Genomic DNA, 20725 nt, shown 5'->3' with positions numbered 1-20725 from the left:
AAGCAGGCACCAAGAAGTGCTGTTGATGGGACCTTCCTACTCAGCTGTAGTTCTTGCCTGCCTTATCTCAAACTTCCAGCTATCCTGACATCCTTTCTTCCATTCTGTTCTCATATCCATTCCTCCATGTTAACCTTTAGGTGTTGCTGGATGATCGAGTCATGAAGATGGAGCGGGGAATCCTGTTGCGCAGTGTGCAGCGCAAAGATGCTGGCGTCTACCACTGCCATGCCAAAGAACACGGATTCACACAGAATTTGCTGGACCTTCGGCTCGAAGTGATCCACACCCAGCAGGCTGACTCCCTGTCCTACTCCTGGGAAGAGGAACCCACGCAGCCCTTCCATCGCAAGCTCTGGTACCAGGATTTTTTGCAGCTGGTGGATCATCCCAACCTCAGCACCATGGACCAGGTCTGTGAGCAGTTGAGGAGCCGCAAGAGCCACCAGCCCAAGAAGAAGCCACCGCTACCCCCTCCACTGAGTGTCAACGCCAAGAATCAAAAGTGGAAGCACCTAGGGGAAAAGAGAAAAGCCCGCAGCCGGAGAATGCATGAAGTGCCCCGTGCTGAGCGAGGACCCAGGAGCATTGACATCTGGTGACCTCTGAAGAACATACACTGGACAACCTCTATTCTGGCAGGGGGCCAGGGGAGCAGGGTGGGAGTGTGGGGAAAGGGGAGGCAGAGAAAGCAGAATCTTTCATAGCTTCTGTGGTTGACTGAAGAGGGCTCCCTTCCACACAGGCCTGATACTTTTGCCTGCTGCTTGTGTAGTTTGTAGGGGAAGTGTTGTTGTCATAGCAATTTTAGCTTCCTTTTTTTAGAACCAGGTGCACAACAACCTGACAGAAGTGGGGAATTCTGCACCCCTTGGCCTCTACCATAACGCACAACCAAAGATGAAAAGATGGAGGCTACCAATCTCTAAAAGAACTGAGAAGTAGGAAGCAACGCTGGCTACAATTCTTGCTTTCAAGGGTATCCACTGCTAGCCATCAAGGTGTAATCTGGAGAAAGAGGAAATCCCCGGCTCTGAAGCTTCTAATTATAACTTGGGCATCTTCCTCTGAACAGAGCAGCTCCCTGATGCATCTTTCCATACGAAACAAATACCCTGCCTAGGATTCAATGCGCAGGGCGTTTGCCCTCTTCTTCCCATAGCCAAACCTACCCCACCAGGTGTGCATAAGTGTAGCAATGTGCTCTCCACCGCCAGAGACATAACAGAACCACTGATGTATTTATTAACAGACTATTTACTGATGAATGTAAACCCACAACCAGGTGATCCAACAGGATTTAGTTTCTGACAGGAGGGGGCAGGGCTGCTGTTGCCCAAAGGACCATGGGTACATTTCTGACTGACATTTCCTGGACAAGTGTGTATCAAGATGTTGTATGTGATGATGGTGATGATAACAACAGAGGAAATAGAGGAGGGACCGTGCAGTATCTCCTGCTCCATTTCATTCTGTCTTTTGCGTTATTGTTTGTTAGCCTCTCAGGTGACAGGTCAGTATGGGGAAGAACCCTGCTGTGAGTAGTGTGTGTGGGGATATCTTCCAGTTGCGGGAGACCAGTGGGTACTGGGGATGAATAAGGGTCACTGGCAAAGTTGAGGCTCTGGCCTACCTATTCATATATGTAGGATCACATTGAATTGTGCACAGGATGAGCAGCCCCTACTTAGAACCAGTTATTGTATCCATTGGGTCTTGCTAACCAAGTTTTGGTGGTAGGGGGAAACCTATTCTTGGGCCCAAGCCATTAGCCAAAAACCACCTGTCAAAAAGTTTGAAAAGCCAGTCCCACACTGGAGGCCTACACAGAATGTCAGCTCATTTTGAATCCTCCATTTTAGGAATTCCTGGTGAGGCATTTTTGAGCAGAGCCAAGAATGGTGTGGCTTATGTCTATGGAGCTCAGATCGTTTCCTGGGCATTTGGGGACACCTGTGCTCTATTTGCTGCTTCTTAATGTTGAAGAAGCTTGAGAACCAAATGGAGCTCCATATTTTGTCCTGGTAGCATCAATATGTTCTTATACTGGATTGGGGTGCGGGGAGCAAGGCTCTGCCTGCACCCTATTTCATGATTTGAGGCACAAGATCAGTTTCGCGGGACATGAGAGGATGTGGTCAATACTACCCAGTCTAGCTGAAGGCAGCCATCCAGCAAGGAACCAATGAGATTGAACCCAGAGTGTTAATGAAACACACGGTTTGCAATTTAGTTCATGGTAAAGGGGTAATAACAGGAAAACAAGTCCTTGCAGCTTATCTCCATCTAGACGCCATGATACACGTGTGACATTCTTGGAAATTACCTGACTAACTCACACCATCAGTGAGAAAAGCCTGACATACTCCAAATGTGGTGGTCTTGATTTCCAACAGAAGTCTTAATTAATCCTGACACTATATGAAACTTTTAACAAATGGAACAGTTCTCTGCTTTTATTGTCCATTCTTTAGGTCGCTGAGTTTATGTTTTTATTTATCTAGACTCGAGTTTATCTGCATAAAATACTTGGAACAACTCTCAGATACTCTAAACAAAGACTCTGCTTCATTATGCATTTTCCAGTTACGAGACAAATTGCTGATCTGAACAGGACAAATATGAACACTATGTATTTTAAGAGTTTCTTTTGCAATACTGTAAACCACCCTGAGAGCTCTATAAAGCTAGGGTATAAACTACCAAAATAAATAAATAAAGCATCTGATTTCATAATTTATGGTCTATCCATGGCTACTAGCCAGAATAGTTAAAACAAGCCCCCAGTGCTAATCTCTTGTTACAAAAAGCTAGGTAGGCAACAAAGACCCAGGGATTTTTCTCAGTAGACAATAACTGATCACATGGTAAAACTGTTCCTGGACTCTGTACTTCAGACAGGAGTAGGATTGCATAAACAAATGTCCTGTGTAAAAAAAAAACCCTACATCCAATAAAACTAGATTTATTTATTTGCCATAATTTGTAGGCTACTTTTTAGCGATTTCAAAACATACAGCACTGATAAAATATCAACCAAAATATTAGGAAGTGGGCCGGCCGAGCCACGTGGGGCTTTTGCCCAGCAGGGCTGCTGATTGGCCAAGTGAAGAACTGATTGACTGAGCCAATTCAGAAACATGTTGCTTTCAGCAGCAGCAGCCGCCGCCAAAACACAAGGATCTTCGCTGTGTGACTGAAGGTATGCTGTGCTTAAGGGGAAAATATTTGTAAACAAAATGCTCATTTTAAAAGGCATCCTGTTAAGCAAAGCTTCTGCCTGAAATGTTGAAGTGTTACTGACTTCTGGATATCTTGTAGCTGGCTCTGCCTCTTGTGGTAGTCATGTTGTGGTTGGTTTCATCTCCTGCAGCAGGCAGTTTGTGGTTGTACCCACCAGAATTCCAAAGGTGCCTGCAGGCTCAAAAGGTTTGGGGACATCTGACATACATACTAGCCCTTGAAAATCCCCTTATGGGATCTTAAAGTGGACAGGGTCCTTGGCAAATAATTATTTTATTATGCTCTATGGTAATTATCTGTGCCTCTGGTAAAAATAAATAAAGGGAAGATAGAAAATTAATGTCAAGGAAGTGGAAAACAAGAGGAGGTGTTAGGAGCAAAGCTGTAGGTTTGGACTGAGGTTGCCTTTAGGAATTGTCACTGAGTGAGCAGCAAGGAGCCACTGAGCTCACTTGGGACAGGCAACAAACCATTCTGGGTCCTCTGTATTAACGGGTGTATTAATGGAATAAATCAATGTGGTTTTCCATAATCAACAGAAAGCCATCAGTGAAGAGAACTATTCATCTATTTCAGGTAACCGCATTCTCTGTCCTCTCCACTTAGGGTTGCCAACGTCCAGGTGCTAGCTAGAGATCTCCTGCTATTACAACTGATCTCCAGCCGATAGAGATCGTTTCACCTGGAGAAAATGGCCGCTTTGGCAATTGGACTCTATGGCATTGACGTCCCTCTCCCAAACCCCGCCTTCCTCAAGCTCTGCCCCAAAAACCTCCCACCGGTGGTGAAGAGGGACCAGGCAACCCTATCTCTACTCTAGAAACAGAACATTTATCAGTCAGACAAAACCTGTCACTTTTTAAATTATTCTATTGGGCTAAATACAAGAGATTAATTTCACAAAACCCAGCTAGTGATTGCCACCTAGTGGGCCAGAAGGTCTCTGCACCAGTTATGGATCAAAATAATTCTGATGAGAATCCAGTGTGTGTATACACACACACACACACACATAAAGGCTGTACATTATCTAAAAACTTCTTATTCCGGTATGTGATGAATGGTATCCAGTTTTTTACAAATTATTATTTTGATCTTTCTCTAAGTGTGCTTTGCTGTGAGTGTGTGTACGTGCGTGCCATTAGATCACAGCTGAACAATACGATATTCTAGACTCATCTATACCATTCCATCATTGAACTTGAAGTTTCAAATTTCCATTTTCCAGCAATACGTAGACTTGCAATGACAAAGGTAATCTAGACAAAAAAAATCCATTTTACTTGATTCTTCAGTCAATTATATTGTGCGGTTACAATAATTTATTCTCTTGATATCTCCCTGTATCTACATTCCTAGATATTTTACTGTCCTAGTTTTATGGGATATCCTTAATTGCTTGGATAATTGCATGTTTAAAGCAATGCATTTTGATTTAGCACGGTAACCTTATATCTGGCTATGGAGCTCCCCCAGGTCATTTCACATTGAGAAATTATAAAATAGTGGAAGCTCTCTTGTTGTCCTTAAGTCTTCATCTTGCTGTTCAGTGCATAAAAACGTAAAAGGGAAGAGATGTTTCAAAGCATGACGGCCTCTATAAATTGCAGACTGGTGACATCCATCATGCCATAGACGTTTAGCCCCCCCTCCCATCTTGTAGTTAACATCTTACTGGATGAAGAGTCAATCATGGCTCCCACTATATTCAGTGGGCCTTTAGGCAATCCCAGTGTTCCTCATGGACATGCTTGTCATTTGTTTTAGTACATCCCTTCGGTATATACTCCCCCTCTCCCATCATGATATAACTTGGTCTGTACCTGAGCATATTGTTAATAAAACTGAACCATTCACTGAGTAGAGGGCAAAGGGGGAATATTTATTTAAAGCATCTGTATCCCGCACTCCTTTGTGGCCACAATGGTTTCTATAGTAGCTGGCCTCCCTTTCCCTTCTCTATCTGGGTGGATCTGACTTGGGATCTTGACTGTTCCTCTCCGGACTGGCTGCCCACCTGTAGGTTAATTAATTGGGCGCCAGCTGGATTTTACAGCTTTGGAATTATGGTTTGAATCGTAAATTATATGTTTGTATGTAAATGAAACAGGGATATATTTTTATGATTTGAGCCGCTCTGAGCCCGGCTTTGGCTGGGATAAAGCGGGATATAATTTTAAAAATAAATAAAATTAAAACATAAACACTGGTTACAGCACTTTCGTGAGTGCCGGCAACGGAAGGTGATCACTACTCCGGATTGTTTGCTACAGGATACAGAATGAGCGTGTGGCAGTGTGCGTGATGTATAAAAAATGAAACTCTCCCTCCCCCGGGATTTAGCTATTTTCCTCTGAGTTCCCAAAATGCTCACGTTGTACCACTCCTTGCAGATGATGACCTTTTATTTCAGCAATTGTACTTCGATTTTCGGTAAAGATGAAACAGTTATTTCTTTAGTTAACACGGCAGCCTCGATGGTCCACCTATAGCAGCTTAACATGAATGTCTAATGAGGAAGTGGTCCTACTGTTGCTGATTGAGACATCAAAGGGTGAAAACGCATGGTCACTTTATCCTCCTTTAATCCGTTTCAGCCAGGATCGAACGCACATTAGGCGAAACGCATGCGCGTTCGATCCTGGCTGAATCCTGGCTGAAACAGGGATTAAAGGAGGATAAAGTGACCGTGCGTTTTTACCCAAAGATCCCCATAGGGCTTCAGCGAAGGTACCCGCTGAACGGAAGTGAACCTTTGTCCGCGTCGCTTCGCTACCACTTCCCGGACTGTGAACTTTTGTTAAGGTGGATTTTAACAGGGCTTTCAAAGCAAGCTGAGATCTGTATCTCGGGGCTAGATAAATGTTCAAAAACACCTAAGCTCAAAATTCCAAACAAATAACAATGCAATCTCGGTCTTAATTATTATTATTTTTTACACATTTTTTATTTTATTTTTATCGGTCATTTTTTAAAACCGAGTCGGGGAACGAATGATAAAAAATCTTTCTGATAAGCATGCAGTTTAAAAAAAACAAAACACTGCTGTTTTCTGTTTCCCCCTACAATACATGCATTTTCTCCCCCATCTTTTATATGACAGTGGGGAAATGTGGCGAAAAGGACACCGGCCACGCCACCTTAACTGCTGGGGCGTGGCTCCAACCAAATTAGGAGAACGGACCCGGCTGAGCTTTGCGCAGGCGGCACAGGGCAGAAGGTGTGGATGGGGAGCGATGGAGCTGTGCGGCGTGTCCCCCTGCGACCTGGAGGGGTGGGTCGCTGCGCACCTCCAGCCCAGCGAGGAGTTCCTGGAGAACGTCCAAGCTGCGGTGCAACGCATCTGCCATTACTTGCATCGTAACTTCTCCATAGATGCCAAAGTAATCAAGCTGCTAAAGGTGAGTCTGTCCCGAGAAACAATACGGGGGGGGGTCGTTTTACTCCCCCCCCTTCCAGAAGGAATGGGTTGCCTAGCCGGTGTCACGCTTCCTAGTGGGAAGAGCCTGGTTTTTATGCGCCTCCACCCCCCACCCCAACGCTACTTATTTTGAAAGCAGAGATTCCTCCTCCTCGGCACGAAGATCTAAAGGCAGCATCAGTGCAGAAGTCATATCCGAGAACTGGAAACACGGGTCAGATAAAAATAGCCCTGACCTTCTCCATGGGCGAGGTTGATGGGCAGCAAAGGTAGGGACCGTGGGAGGCTCGCAAACTGTGGCCGATGTGGAGGGGGGGGGGCTGTTTGACACCCGGGTGCCAAGAGCCCATAACCAACGTTTGTGTCTGTGTTTTTGACTTGGCTGACGGGACTTCCATTATTTCCATTACTAGCAGCCGTGGTGGCCAACAAGGTTTTTTTTTTTTCCCTTCCCGACACGCCCTTTGTAAACAACTTGTTCTCTAGCAGCATGCCAACTGCACCAGATCAATGTTAACAGGCAGTGAAGCTATAGGAATAGAAAGTACCTACCTTTCCTCAAAACAGAACAGCAAAATGAAAGCCAAGAGCATAGTTCAGCCACCAACATCTCTTCTCCCCCCCTTTCCTTCCATTGCTGGTTTAGCTAAGGATCAAATTAAACTTGGTGACAACCATAGTAGCAGGCCTTTAGCTTCAGGGTAGCATTTGGAGGCAGTGCTCTCCCCCGCCCCGCTGAATTTCAAGGGTTTTTTTGTTTTATGTTTTTAAAGTATGTCTGGCAGTCGAGCCACAGGCAGGGGGGAGAAGCAGAAAAATGAATGCTCATGCAGTTTGCTATCTGGCTTTAATGATTAATTGCAGACCGCTTGACTGTAACTTGCCTGTGTAAAAAAATATGCATGATGCCTCTTTCTTAACTATGAATTGCCACTGCCAAACTCCTCTCCTTCCCTTCAAAACTCTGAGCTCAGGGCTAAAGGACTGCAGAGGCATAGAGCTCTGGCTGACTTCAAAGCCTTTCACAATAGAAAAAGAAATATTGTACTTTACATCAGAAGGATAAAGGACTACGGAGGCATAACGTCCAGGCAGTCTTAAGCCCCGTTACCTCTCACAACCAAAAAATCAGGTCTTTGGGAAGATCTAAATAAATCTGTGCCAAGAATGATCAGTTCTCTGAATGCTGAGACTACAAACATTCGAGTGGCATGCAGAGTTCTTTTCCTTCACCTCACACTAACTGCTTGCATCTGTTTACTTGGGATGAGTGGCTCATTTCTAGGTGTGAAGAAGTGATTTGCAGGCAAGTGTAATTTAGGAATGTCCCCTTTGAATAATTAAGACACCGATTAATTGCTGTCTCCCCCACCCAGCCTTCAACTTTCCCAATGCTGTTTTGAATCCTGCCCTACAGTCTTGTCCCTTGCAACATCTCTTGAGGGAAGAATGTAGGTACACTAATTACATTAACAAAGAATTCATAGTATGATCATAAGCAAATAACTTTTCCCCGGATAGCTGATGGTGTGCCATAGTGCAGATATATGGCTACCTAGGACTTCTGTGTGTCCCTGCTTATGATAACAACTGCACATGTAAATTGTAGGTGGGAGGCAATAATTGGCACTAGAAAGCTCAACTACACTTTACATTTAGAACATAGCTAATGGGTTTAAATTGAGAGCGAAAAGGTACCGGCTGGATATTAGGAAAAAATTTTTTACAGTAAGAGTTGTTCGACAGTGAAATCACCTACCTACGGAGGTGGTGAGCGCCCCCTCACTGGTAGTCTTTAAGCAGAGGCTGGACAAACACTTGTCAGGGATGCTCTAAGCTGATCCTGCGTTGAGCAGGGGGTTGGACTAGATGGCCTGTATGGTCCCTTCCAACTCTCTGATTCCATGATTCATGTCATATTTGGGGATTTTTTTAGTCTCGTGAATAGCCCGTCTCTTCAAAACTACTTGGTTATGATTGTTCACAGATATCATGTGGTACATACCCAGTGGTGTATGGAAATACCACTGTTCATACAACTATTCAGTGTGACATTACCAGGCCCCACCCTATAACCTCATGACGTTCTCTAGCCCCACCCAATGAGTCCCAGGGTTTAGGATGATGCTATAAAACGTCTGCTATAAAACATCTGGCTATGGGCCTGTGCATTTGTTTATTCTCATCTGTTTTATTTACAGATAAATAGGGGGATGTGAGGGCGGATCTGGCTGCGGCTTGTGTCACCCCATTGATCGCCAGGGTTGATTTGGCTGCACTGTACACCGCTGCCACATATGGCACAATCCTAGGCATATATACCTGGGGCAGCATGTATGGTATAGTGGCTATCCTTTTTAAATTTAAACACAGTGTCTCATCTATCTGTACTCCCATGAGATGCCTTGCAACAGCCTGTGAGTCAATGACCTGACTCATGAATAACTTGTGGAAAGAATTCTTAACAAAAGTGACAAGTGCATTAAGTCAGAACTGGATATAGAGAACAAATTCTCAAACTGCATATGAGTAAGTTATCAGTGAACTGGTTGCTCGCATATGGGACGCAGACATGTTCAGCCCTCTGGGGTTGCTTTCAGGTTCTTAAATGCTGTCACTTTTGTTCACAATTTTCTTCAATACTTGGATTAGGTGACATCAGCTAAACTTAACCCATCCAGGACAACTTCTTTGATTCATACCTCATGTAGTTTCGAGGGCAGCTGGCATCCATCTAAGGAAGCCAGACACCTTTAAAAAAAATTGCATGTGGCTGGTGAGGCCTGTTCCCAGAGTCTAGCCAGTGGCAGGACATTTCTGATGGCCCGGTTACTCCTAAGTATGTATGCCTAGGGTTATGCCATATGTAGCAGCATTGTATAGTGGAGGGTACCCAATGTGGTACCCATGGGCGCCATGGCACCCACCAAGTGTTTTTAAAAAGTGTGTGGGGTCGGGTGGGGCTTTTGCTCAGAAGAGCTTCTGATTGGCCACTGGAGATCTCATTGGCTGTGCAGATTTTTTAAATAAATGCTTCTGGCAGCATCTCCCACAACACCTGTTCCCAGAGTCTAGCCAATGGCAGGACACTTCTGTTGGCCGGCAGGAAGTAAATACAGGCAGACTGCAATTGATGCACCGCCATGGAGGGATGGGTCCAGACGTGTCCACCACAGCCTTCAAAGGTCAGTGATGGACCGCAAGAGGGGGCCGAGAAAGGTAGCAGTAGAGGTGGGGACAGGCTGCCTACAGGAAGGGAGGTCAGAGCTGGCTAAGAACAGGCAGACTGGAGTCAGGGCAAGCATCAAACTGGGTAGATCACCTCCGCATGCATGAGACTGTTTATGAAGGGGAGTGCAAACAGCTGCCACCAGGGCCAGAATCCTGAAGGTACTTACATCTTTCAATACAGTAATCAGTGGTTAAAATACAATCTTCAAGCGATAAAATATCAATAAACTAGTTAAAATCTATAAATCTTAAAGTGCTATGTAACCCGTTTGGTAAAGTCTAACTCTGTGGAGGAGCTTGGCGCTACGCTCCTAGAGAGGTACTTAACATCTGTACTTAGTGCAGCATCCTGTGAAACCTCATGACGGATCTTGATTGCCACAAGCCTCTTGGGCAGAAGAGAAGTTCGGAGCAGCCAACCAGGCACTCCAGCACCAGAGCTAAGCCTCTACCTGGGCACTCTGTCTCCTCCACTCCGGGGGCCCTTGATGTTTCCATGGGGTCCCTGACGAATGGCAGGTTTAACTAATGGGCTGTTCTGTGGCCCTCATGTCACATAATAGTAGCAGCATTGGAGGGGGCTTGGGAAGCTGAGGTTGAGCACCCCCGCCCAGGCAAAGGAGCTGTTTGTTTCTGCTTCTACCACCACAGAAGATTGGAGCTCTGGGCAGCCATGTGGTTCTTTGCTTCTTTCCCACAATGCAGCTGCTGTCTTGGGATCCTTTTTGTTGACTATGGATAAGTGAAGGAAGGAGAGAGCCACACATCTGCCTCAGCTCCACCCAGCACAGCAGCATGAGGCTTAGAGAGTTCTGTGTTGAGTCACTTCTAGGTTAAGTAAAGAGACAGATTACCTTCCTTTCCAGCCTTGCACAACTGCAGCAATAGCAACAGCAACCAAAGTAAACATTGGAGTTCCCAAGAATTCTTCGTCAGGCTGTATGCTAAACAAGAAAAGGGAAGTAGGAGAGATAGGGCAGGGCATACCGGATTTCCTTGAAAGGAAGGTGGCAGTGAATGTAAGACAACTTCCCTTAAAAAAAGTTATACACCAAGGGGAAAAATTGTTGGATATAACTGTAACTTATATGCAAATGTAAGTCACCCTCCTCTTTTTATGGCAGCATATCTGAAAAAAACCTAGTCTTGCATTGGAGTAAATACTCTAATAAAAAAGCCTCAGGTTGCCATTTATAACAGTCTTAAAATAGAATGAAGGTACTACTCAGGCTTACACTGCAATCCTGTGCATGGGTTTTTAGAAACAATCCCTACAGTGTTCAGCAGGGTTACTCCTAAGTATGTATGCCTAGGGTTATGCCATATGTAGCAGCATTGTATAGTGGAGGGTACCCAATGTGGTACCCATGGGCGCCATGGCACCCACCAAGTGTTTTTAAAAAGTGTGTGGGGTTGGGTGGGGCTTTTGCTCAGAAGAGCTTCTGATTGGCCACTGGAGATCTCATTGGCTGTGCAGATTTTTTTAAAAAAATGCTTCTGGCAGCATCTCCCACAACACCACAAGAATCTTCATTGTGTGACTAAAGGTGTATGCAAGAAAATATTGTTAAACAATATGTTCATTTTAAAAGGCATCACTACACAAGGAAAATGCAGCGGTTAAAGGGTTGGACTAGGACTAGGGAGACCTGGCTTCAAATCCCCATTGAATCATCAAGCTCACTGAGTGACTTGGGCTAATCTCTCTCTGTTTGACCTACCTCACAGGATTGTTGTGATGATACTGGAGAAGATTAGAGAGCTATGGAAGTTGCCCTGAGTTCCTTATAGTAATGACAGGATAAAAATGTAATATTAAAGTTTCAGCTGTTGTGCAAATGTACATATATGGGTAGCAAATACCAGACTACTATGTAAGTGTGTTTGTAACTACAAACATGCCTGTTTTGTATTGTCTCATGATTGGGTGCCCCTTCACTGGCCCTCTTAAAAAGAGTTTCTGGCTATGGGCCTGTTGTGCTTCCACAAAGAGGATCCTTGGCCCTTGTTTGACAATGGCCCACTTTTCACGGAAGATTTTGATGCTCTCTTGCCACGGACCAAAAAAAAACAAACCTGATGTAAATGTTTTTTTCATGGCCGCGATTTATCCCCATCAATCTCGATATAGTTTTGGTTTTTCATGGGAACAAAGCACGCTGTATTTGACAACGGTTTGGTCTGTCCCTTTTTGCAGGAGGCCTCCCCTTCCAAAAGGCTCATTGTTTATGCCTGCCCCCAGCTCCGCCCCAACTCCGCCCAGCAGATTACCTCGTGTGGTTCACCAGCCCCAGCGCAAAAAACAAGCACCAGCCCCTCTGGTCTCCTCCACTTTTCTTCCAAAATAACCAAAAATTTGCAGCAACGCAAACCGGCTGTGAAACCGCTGCAAAACTCCGTGAAAAATCCCCCAATGAGATTGCATGATGCTGTGGAAGGAAGAAGGGGGAGGGAGGAAGTGGGCAAGAGGGAAGCTGGAGCACTGCTGTTGCAGTTACCTGCGCAACCTACGCACACTGAAGTTCATGCATGATACGAATTTAAACTGTGGAAAGACACAAAAGTGACATCTGTTCATTACAAACTTGTATATTCTCCTTTAATGATTTAGCCTGATAAACATTTGCTAGCCTATTCATGCTAACAGCAGATCACATCATTTGTTTTCTTATGATATTTGGATCTGGGGGGTGGTTTGGATATGGAGGGTCTTCGTCTGGGAGCTGACAGTGACTCTTGCCAGCACAGAGGATGTGTATAACATTCCTGGTCATTGAATTATCATTGAATTAAATGTCCCTGCTAATTCTCTCCCCAGACAAGATCACACACACACAAAAAACACAGATCATGTAGCTGTGCAGGAAGATCAACATGCTCCACTTAATTGTTCCTGCCCCATTTTTAAAAATTATTATTCTCCCTTATGGACTGTGATTATAATTTTTGGTCCTTGTATGATTCACAGAGGAAAAAGCAATGTGTCTACAGGAACTATAGATTCTAAGGGATGTACAAAATCCAGGTTTAACAAAATCCTCCCAGCTACTCCTTGCACACATGTTATGATATGGTAACTCCAACCACCAAATAAAGTGATTTGACTATAACAGAATTCCAACTTGAGGAATGGACGGACTTAGAGACTTTCTCTATCATGGAGAGTGGGTGGAGGACGATATAGAACCTGAAAGCTTTTGCTGGGTTTTTTTCAGTTGGGAAAAATCAGGATGGAATTGACTGAAGTATCCTCCCCCACTTTACTTGAGACGCTGTTCCAAAGGACTGTTGGGGGAAAGCCATTGACAATAATACTGTGTGAGCCAGTTGCTCGTTGATGGCAAGGCAATTGTAGCTTATTTAATTGACTGGCTATTGAGCAGCAACCCTTCTTTTTTCTTTCCAGGGAAGTTCTGCAGGGCAAGGGAGATCACTGCAGGACAATTCAGATGCTGATGCGATTCTATTTCTCCACTGGTTCTCCAGTTATGAAGACCAGAGAGAGAGGTCTGAATGTGTGATTGATTCCCTGAAGCAGGCTCTGATCCGGGATGAACGGAGTCTTGCCTACAAGGTTAATATCTTGCCTCTAGAAGTGAGGGGACCACCACTCTCACTCTCGCTGACTCTCCAATCAAAAAATAAGAAGGAGTCTGTGGAGGTGAACATCCTTCCAGCATGTGATGTTTTAGGTAAAGAATCTGCTTCTCTTTGGTTATGTCCCTGGATGAATAGAGATGACTTTGTCAAGTGGTAGAACTATGGAGGCATGTAATAGTTTCCTAAGCTGGTTGTCAGAATTTCCTGCCAAGTAATTAGTAGAATTGTATTACATGTGTTGGAGAAGCCCTTTTAGATACTTCAGCTACCTATGGTTAAAACTGGCTCCAAGGTTGCCATAGAAATAAGAACTCTGCTAGCGACAAATGGTTCATCTAGTCCAGCATCTTCTTTCCCACAGAGGGAGACAGAAGCACAGTAAGACCAAAACATCTTCCAGTTGCTTCCCCTCCCCCCAGCAATCAACATTGAAAGATATACTGTCTCTGAACATCAAGGTCCCTGACTGTCCAACAAATGAAAAGTTGAGGGCCCTTTAAGTACCTCCCGCAAAGGGATCTGTATCATCACAAGCCTCCGATGTCCAGTCTGCCAACAGAGGAGGGTTTTAGGATGGCTGCCTGCTTTGTCTGGGTAGCCTGAGAGCAGAGGAAGTAGTTGCTGAACATTGCTGTCCCCCCAGACCAGAGTTTCTGGTTGCTTTTCAAACTGGGTGTTGTGCCCCCTTGCCCTGCCCTCTCTATTATTTTCTAGGTCACTGAGGGGATGCTGCAGGCAGGCTGCCGTGGGATCCTAGTGCCTGTTCTTGTCATATAATGCAAACCCATGAATGGCAAACTAAGATTCACCTGGGTTTCCTAGCTGTGCCGGGCTTTTAATTAAGGGAAGGTAGAGAAAGAAGGAAGAGGAGATTGCTATATGTGGGGTGATCTCCCCAAAACAATGAAAGGGAGAGTTCAGATGAAGATGAGAAGCAAAAGGAGAGTGGTGGTATAAGGGGGTGGAGTAGGAGAATGGTGCTTGCAGGAATGACAAGCTTTCTATGTAATTAGTCTTCCAGAATGAATGACTGCACACCAAACTGGGGCATGCTTGACAATGTTTATTTTAAGCACAGCAAGGTCAAAATAAGTGGGTGGAAAATAGATAAAATTAGTACAGCAATATTATTTATCACTCCCCCAGAAAAGAAGTAAGTTAGTTTGCTAGAAAGGGACAAATCTGTTAATTCCCAGTTATTCTAGATTCAGAGGTTGTCTTTTTGGTCATCAGATAGATTGGCATTTAGCTGTGTCTGGGGAATAATGTCTATGGCTCTTTTATTAATCAAGGATAGGGATGCAAACATTTCAAGGGGACGGTGACCCAAAAAGTTTGGGAACCACTGACTTAAACTAACCAATTGCTTAGCTTGTCCAGTCAGGCCAAGAAGACATAGCGAACACAGTCCCACTGCTTGAATGTGGGCCCTTTCTCTTCTCTCTTGGGGCAGAACAGTTATGACTGGTTCTGATAACATGCAATGGATTTACAACAGTCTCATGATAACCTGCTTGATTCTTTCTCCCCATCCCAGAGCAGGTAACTTTGACATATAAGCCACCCGCCAAGGTCTACGTGGATCTGATCCAGGCCACCAAGGACCCTGGTGAGTTCTCCACTTCTTTCATCGAACTGCAGAGGAACTTCGTGAAGCAGTGTCCAGAAAAACTCCAGGATCTGCTGCGACTGGTCAAGCACTGGTACAAGGAGGCAAGCTGCTCTTCCTCTTAGGGTTTATTGTCTTCAGACCCGCTCAAGGCAGCTCACCGTTAAAACAGTGCAAACAGTAGAGAACAATGAGTTGTGGGGGATCCAGCGTTTACATGGAATCTCTCATGTCAAGCTGTGCTACGGTCTGCGCACCTGCAGTATCCAGTAGGTTACATTGTTGGCTTTGAGAAATTGTGTTTTTAATGAAATTGGTGATGAGCTGCTTTGAGCAAGGGGAAGAGAGGTAGGACATTTTTTTTTTTACCATCCACAATTAATGGGGGCTGCCCAGTCCAACTTAAATCCCTCTATCCTCTTCCCTGCCCAGTGGCCTGTCACGTGCTCCCCCTGCACATTTAGGGGGTATCACAACAGACATAAAGTCTTGTGCTCCTTCTCTCTCGCCCCCTGCCCCCATAGCAGAAAAACCAGAATAAGAACAAATTCCCCATGACAGCCCTTCCCTGGATCATAGGATGTGGCGGCCAAGATAGGTACCACTCATCATGCCACTGTCCAGTCCAGCTGCATGTGGTTATGCTCAGCTACTCTTCAGGATTCCAGCGAGAGTGAGACAAGCCACCCACACTGCTAGCTAAATTCATAAAGTGCATATCAGGTTGCCAACAGGTCTGGAGAAAAATACCCTGTCCTTTTCATAGAGGCTTAATGTGTGACAATGAGCAATTGAATCTTTTCATTGCTTGGAGGTAAATGGCATTATCTGGTAAATACTATCCCATTAAGCCTCCATTAAAGAGACAGGACATTTTTTCCCCCTGCCCTGTTGGTAACCCTATATGCACAGCCTGTCATGGCAGCAGTTATTCCCAACATCTCTTGGGCTCTGGGTGCCAGCTGCTCACAGCAGTGTTTAGCTTGCTAAATATAATATTCAGCTTCTACCTTGAATAATAGCAATAATCCGTGGCTTCCTCTGATTCAGCTGGGACTTCATCTCTTTGGACAGAACCTCAGAAAAGTTCACCCATCATCATCCTTGCCCTCCAAGTTTGCCCTGGAGTTGCTGACCATCTACGCCTGGGAGGAAGGAACACAAAGGGCAGCAGAATTCAACATGGCAGAAGGGTTTTGCACCGTGATGAAGTTGTTGGCTCAGTACAAAGACCTCTGCTTCTACTGGACTGAGTACTACAGTCTTGAGGATCCCACAGTAGGGGCACATGTGAAAGAAAAGCTGAGGGGGACACGGTAAGAATGCTGCTCTCTTTGTTGCCTTTTTCCACTCTGTGTATGTTGCTCATAGTATGCGTATCTTGTTCACTTTCTCAGTTTGGATGTAATCCAACTAAATGTATAGTCTAATTACCTGCAGTGAAAGAAATGTGTACCTGCTCATTTCTCCCTTTGGCATCAGTGGGACCCAAATACCTACTTTTGGCTACATTGCACCCCACATGATACTTCCCTCAGCTGTTTGGGAGACCTCTGAAGAAGCAGTCACTTATGTTTGCTGGGGACTGTTTCTGCTCCATAAGTATCATCATGTATCCATGAACTGATGGGAGAACTCCATATATGGCTCACCTTATTGTTCCAAGGCCAAAAGAGTAGTCAATTCCAGTGCCAAACAGATTTTATCTTTCTCAAGATGACTGTTTCCTCATCAGTGCATTGATGTAAGCTGCAAATTAAAGCACTCATTAATCCGTTTCCAAAAACTTTGTCTAGCTATTGTGTTTGTTATTCTGGAAACGTTCATGTAGAATTTGCATGTCACAAGCATCTATTGGATAGTGCATGTGATATCACAGTGTAATGAATAATAAATGTGCTAAGAGAGATTGCTGAGTCACATTTACAGTTTGATAAATACAAAGGAAAATGATGTAATTTTCCCCCCACCCCCAAATGTGAAATGTTTAGGTCAGGGGTGTCAAACTCATTTGTTACGAGGGCCGGTTATAACAAATGTCACTTGGTTGGGCCCTGCCATGCCTTGCAAGCCCAGATTGGGACTCGGGGGGGGGGGCGCTGCCTCACAGGGCGGATAAGAGCTCTCAAGGGGCCGGATCTGGCCTGCAGGCCATATTTTAGGTAGTAAACTAGGTAAACTAGTAAACCCCTAGTTTAGGTAGTAATGTTCAAGACCATGTTTGACCTCTCAAAATGAAAGCCGGATTTTTGCAGGCTTTCTGAAAGGCAAGAAATCTGAGTCACAGAATTTAGAAGGCTTTTCCATAATAATGGCTTGGAGCCTGAGTTCTGGTCCTGGCCAGCTGGGCTGCCTACAATAACAGTTCACCTTAAAAAAGAAGAAAAAGATGAGAACATCCAAATACAAAGGTAGCTTCTTCATGCATATTTTTATTGCTCAAACAATGTTTATATTTTTTTCCAGATTTATTTCCTGACAAAGATTTTTCCGTAAAATCCCTTAGGATGGCTAGCAACACAGTATTATCATAAAAATATCATAAAAATGACATTGATTTCTGTTTAAACTCACTCCTCAACAAATAATTAGCACAGCAACAACATAAACATCTACTGTATCAGAATTCATAAGCCAAATTGTAAATTTGACAGAATGTTCAGTGGATGACTGATTATAGTATTGGACTATATCCCTTCTGTCCTTTATGGGGTACTTGCTGCAAACAATTGGTGATAGCAATTTGTAACTTACCAAACGTTAGTAGCAGCAAAATAACAATGATCCATAAATAAAAAATGCAGCACCGCTATTATTACCATGTGGTAATAATACCTTTGCTGTTATGGCTGATTTACAAATAAAATTTTTGTAAGAGAACACAAACAAACTGAAAATAGATTTGCTATGTGGAATTTATGTGAATCCACTAAAATAATTGGTATTAGGATGTCAATAGTTTATTTACAGTCCTAAATAAGGTAAGACTTACAATAAACTATGCACTGTTACATTTGCAAAGTTTTATGTAACATTTTGTAGTGTTTCAACAAAAAGTTCCATGTGTTTGTGTCGGCAGTCCTGTGATTATGGATCCAGCAGATCCAACAAGAAATTTAGGCATGGAGAATGGTTGGGATCTGTTGTCCAAAGAAGCTTCCAGCTGCCAGAACCAGCTATGCTGCAAGAAAGATGATGTTCCTGTTCAGCCCTGGATTGTGCAGGTATTGCTGACATGCTGCCTACTTTCTGATACTTGGCTCAAAAAATGATTGACCTCTATGTTTGGTCCAGTTCTGATGATATTGAAATATTTGCTCATAGGCCATATGATTCTCCTGTGGATATGATTCTCCTGTGGATAAACATGTCATACTGAATTGGGATATCTGTGTGATTTTTCCAGAGATGATTCCTTGAGCATTATTCTAGCACTGGTCTACAGCTCTGTCAGTGATGTCCTCCATGTGATCATCTGCATTTTGTGTTTGCCTGTCTTCATAGGGCTGCTTCAATATTTACTTAAGTATTTTGTGCCTGCCTTTCTCCCAATGAAGTTGGGACCCAAAGTAGGCAGCAACATAAAAATAACACAAGTTTATGTTATTTCTAAATGACTGAAATAGACAGCTGGAAAAAATTTAAAATAGAACTCTGCTTTCCATATGCAACATCTAAGCAATATATATTATATTATACGTTTTGCCCATCAGCATGGATCTGCTGAATCTGTGTCTCCCCTCACTGCCCCCCTCCTTCCCTATAAATTTAGACAGTGCAGCAAAGTAGAAACTGAAAGCAAAGTGCACCCACAAAGACTTCATGGCACTTTTATAAAAATGGCTGCTCTGTTTGGATTTGGAAATCGGAGGAAATTCCATTCACGTTAATTCCATTTGCTTTCCTTTGGAGGTTAATGAAAAACATGTACTCAGCTAATTTTTATTAGTTATCATTTGAATGCACACCCCTAATTCCTAATTAGCCTGTTTGATGTAGTGGTTAGGAGTGGTGGGCTCTAATGTAGAGAACCGGGTTTGATTTCCCCACTCCTCCACATGAGCATTGGACTCTAATTTGGTGAACTGCTCCTCCACATAAAACTAGCTGGGTGACCTTGGGCTACTCACAGTTCTCTCCGAACTCTCTCATCCCCACCTACCTCATAAGGTGTCTGTTGTGAGGAGAGGATGGGAAGGTGATTGTAAGGCAGTTTGAGACTCTTTTCAGTAGAGAAAATTGGAGTATAAAAACCAACTCTAATAATAATAATAATAATAGAATTTATGAGAGTCCCTTGTGTCCTTTTTACAGTAAAGTTATCTGACTCTGGTGGCTTAAATATGTGTATCCCTGGCAAATGTCATTTGACAACCTAAGCACTTTCTTTTCCAGCCGGCCAGAGCTATTCAAGTGAAGATGAAACAGCGGAAAGGAGCAAGCCAGAATCTGTCATGCAGTCCCTATGATACCATTGGGCAGATCAAAGAGAAGTTTGGATTAGAAGAGCATGTCTCCATCTACGAAAAGCGCACAGCCTTGCAGGAGCCTGATGTAGAGAATACAGTGCTGCAGAATGAAAGGACATTAGCAGATTATGGTGTGTTCTATAATACCACTATCCTGCAGCTCGATACTAAGCAATAGCATATAGAAGCCTGTGTGAAAACCTTTAACAGTAGAACCTCGGTCTACAGAATCTGGCCCAGTGAGAATGTTCTGAATCTGAAAAACAAAGACTGAAATTTGCACATATGTACTTGTGAACCAATGGTGCCTGACTCCTAATGACAAGAAGATAGTTGACAGCAGTACACTTAAACCTGTTACAAAATTACAAGCAAAGATCCTGTGTTTGGAGGCTATGGGGTGGATTGAACGCCTTTCAAATTAACAGTGCCCTGATCTCCAAACACATAACTGTCAGTAATTCCTTTACCCTGAATAAAAATCTGAGGTGGAATTCTCTTGCATCTCTTAGCTAAAGCATAATCATTCCAGACATTCCAGTCAGTAGCACTTTTCCTAGTAACATATGGTTTAGAACAATATTTACTTCTTCTGATATGACTACCCACCCCCTAAACTATCGTTGTATAAGCCCTGTTCTACCGCCTAAGCATGGAAAACGATGTCAGTAAGCAATGAAACCTTTCTCAAGAAAGGAGTGGCCAAGGGTAGGTGTGGACTTACTGAGTGATAGTCCCAAGTGATAGTGTTGGCTGCTTTGAAAGGATAGAATTAGGCAAAAGTTAACAAAATAAGGCTACCCTGTATGCCCTTATCACTACATTTCAGACATAGGCCATCTTTTTATTTTAGTAATCTGTTTATTTTATAATATGCAATACATGGTTTGTTAGAAAGCCAGTGTATAGTGGAGAGCCAGCGTGGTGCAGTGGTTAAAAGTAGTGGACTCTCATCTGAAGAACCAGGTTTGATTCCCTGTTCCTCCACATGAACGGCAGACTCTAATCTGGTGAACTGGGTTGGTTTCCCCACTCCTCCAGATTAAGCCATCTGGGTGACCTTAGGCTAGTCATAGTTCTCAGCATTCTCTCAGCCCCACCTACCTCACAGGGTGACTGTTGTGGGGAGAGGAAGGGAAGGAGATTGTAAAC

At 43.9% G+C, this 20725-nt stretch overlaps 2 protein-coding genes across 2 annotated transcripts in view; both read left to right on the top strand.

The window, feature by feature from the left end:
- SEMA3B (semaphorin 3B) overlaps positions 1 to 897 on the top strand; it is a 29507-nt gene extending 28610 nt beyond the window's left edge. Inside the window, exon 17 of the mRNA XM_056856774.1 lies at positions 141 to 897. Coding sequence (XP_056712752.1) covers positions 141 to 602 — 462 coding nt within the window. The 3' untranslated portion in view covers positions 603 to 897. The remainder of the gene's footprint in view (positions 1 to 140) is intronic.
- Positions 898 to 6479: 5582 nt separating this feature from the next.
- On the top strand, positions 6480 to 19765 carry LOC130475504 (2'-5'-oligoadenylate synthase-like protein 2). The gene is made up of 6 exons (XM_056847294.1): positions 6480 to 6644; positions 13302 to 13587; positions 15033 to 15208; positions 16179 to 16420; positions 18184 to 18328; positions 19500 to 19765. Exons 1-6 carry the CDS (start codon positions 6480 to 6482, stop codon positions 19749 to 19751), a joined length of 1266 nt encoding a protein of 421 aa, XP_056703272.1. The 3' UTR covers positions 19752 to 19765.
- The last annotated feature ends 960 nt before the right edge of the window (positions 19766 to 20725 follow it).

The sequence above is a fragment of the Euleptes europaea genome, chromosome 1, assembly GCF_029931775.1.
Source record: "Euleptes europaea isolate rEulEur1 chromosome 1, rEulEur1.hap1, whole genome shotgun sequence".
Lineage (NCBI taxonomy): Eukaryota > Metazoa > Chordata > Lepidosauria > Squamata > Sphaerodactylidae > Euleptes > Euleptes europaea.
Note: the sequence above shows the minus strand (reverse complement) of the source record. Positions and strands in the feature narration are given on the sequence as shown.

Coding starts and splice junctions, on each gene's coding strand:
- LOC130475504 (XM_056847294.1), top strand. CDS start 6,480: ATGGAGCTGTGCGGCGTGTCCCCCTGCGACCTGGAGGGGTGGGTCGCT. Junction 6,645..13,301: donor AAGTAATCAAGCTGCTAAAG/GTGAGTCTGTCC, acceptor TTTTCTTTCCAG/GGAAGTTCTGCAGGGCAAGG. Junction 15,209..16,178: donor TCAAGCACTGGTACAAGGAG/GCAAGCTGCTCT, acceptor CTCTTTGGACAG/AACCTCAGAAAAGTTCACCC.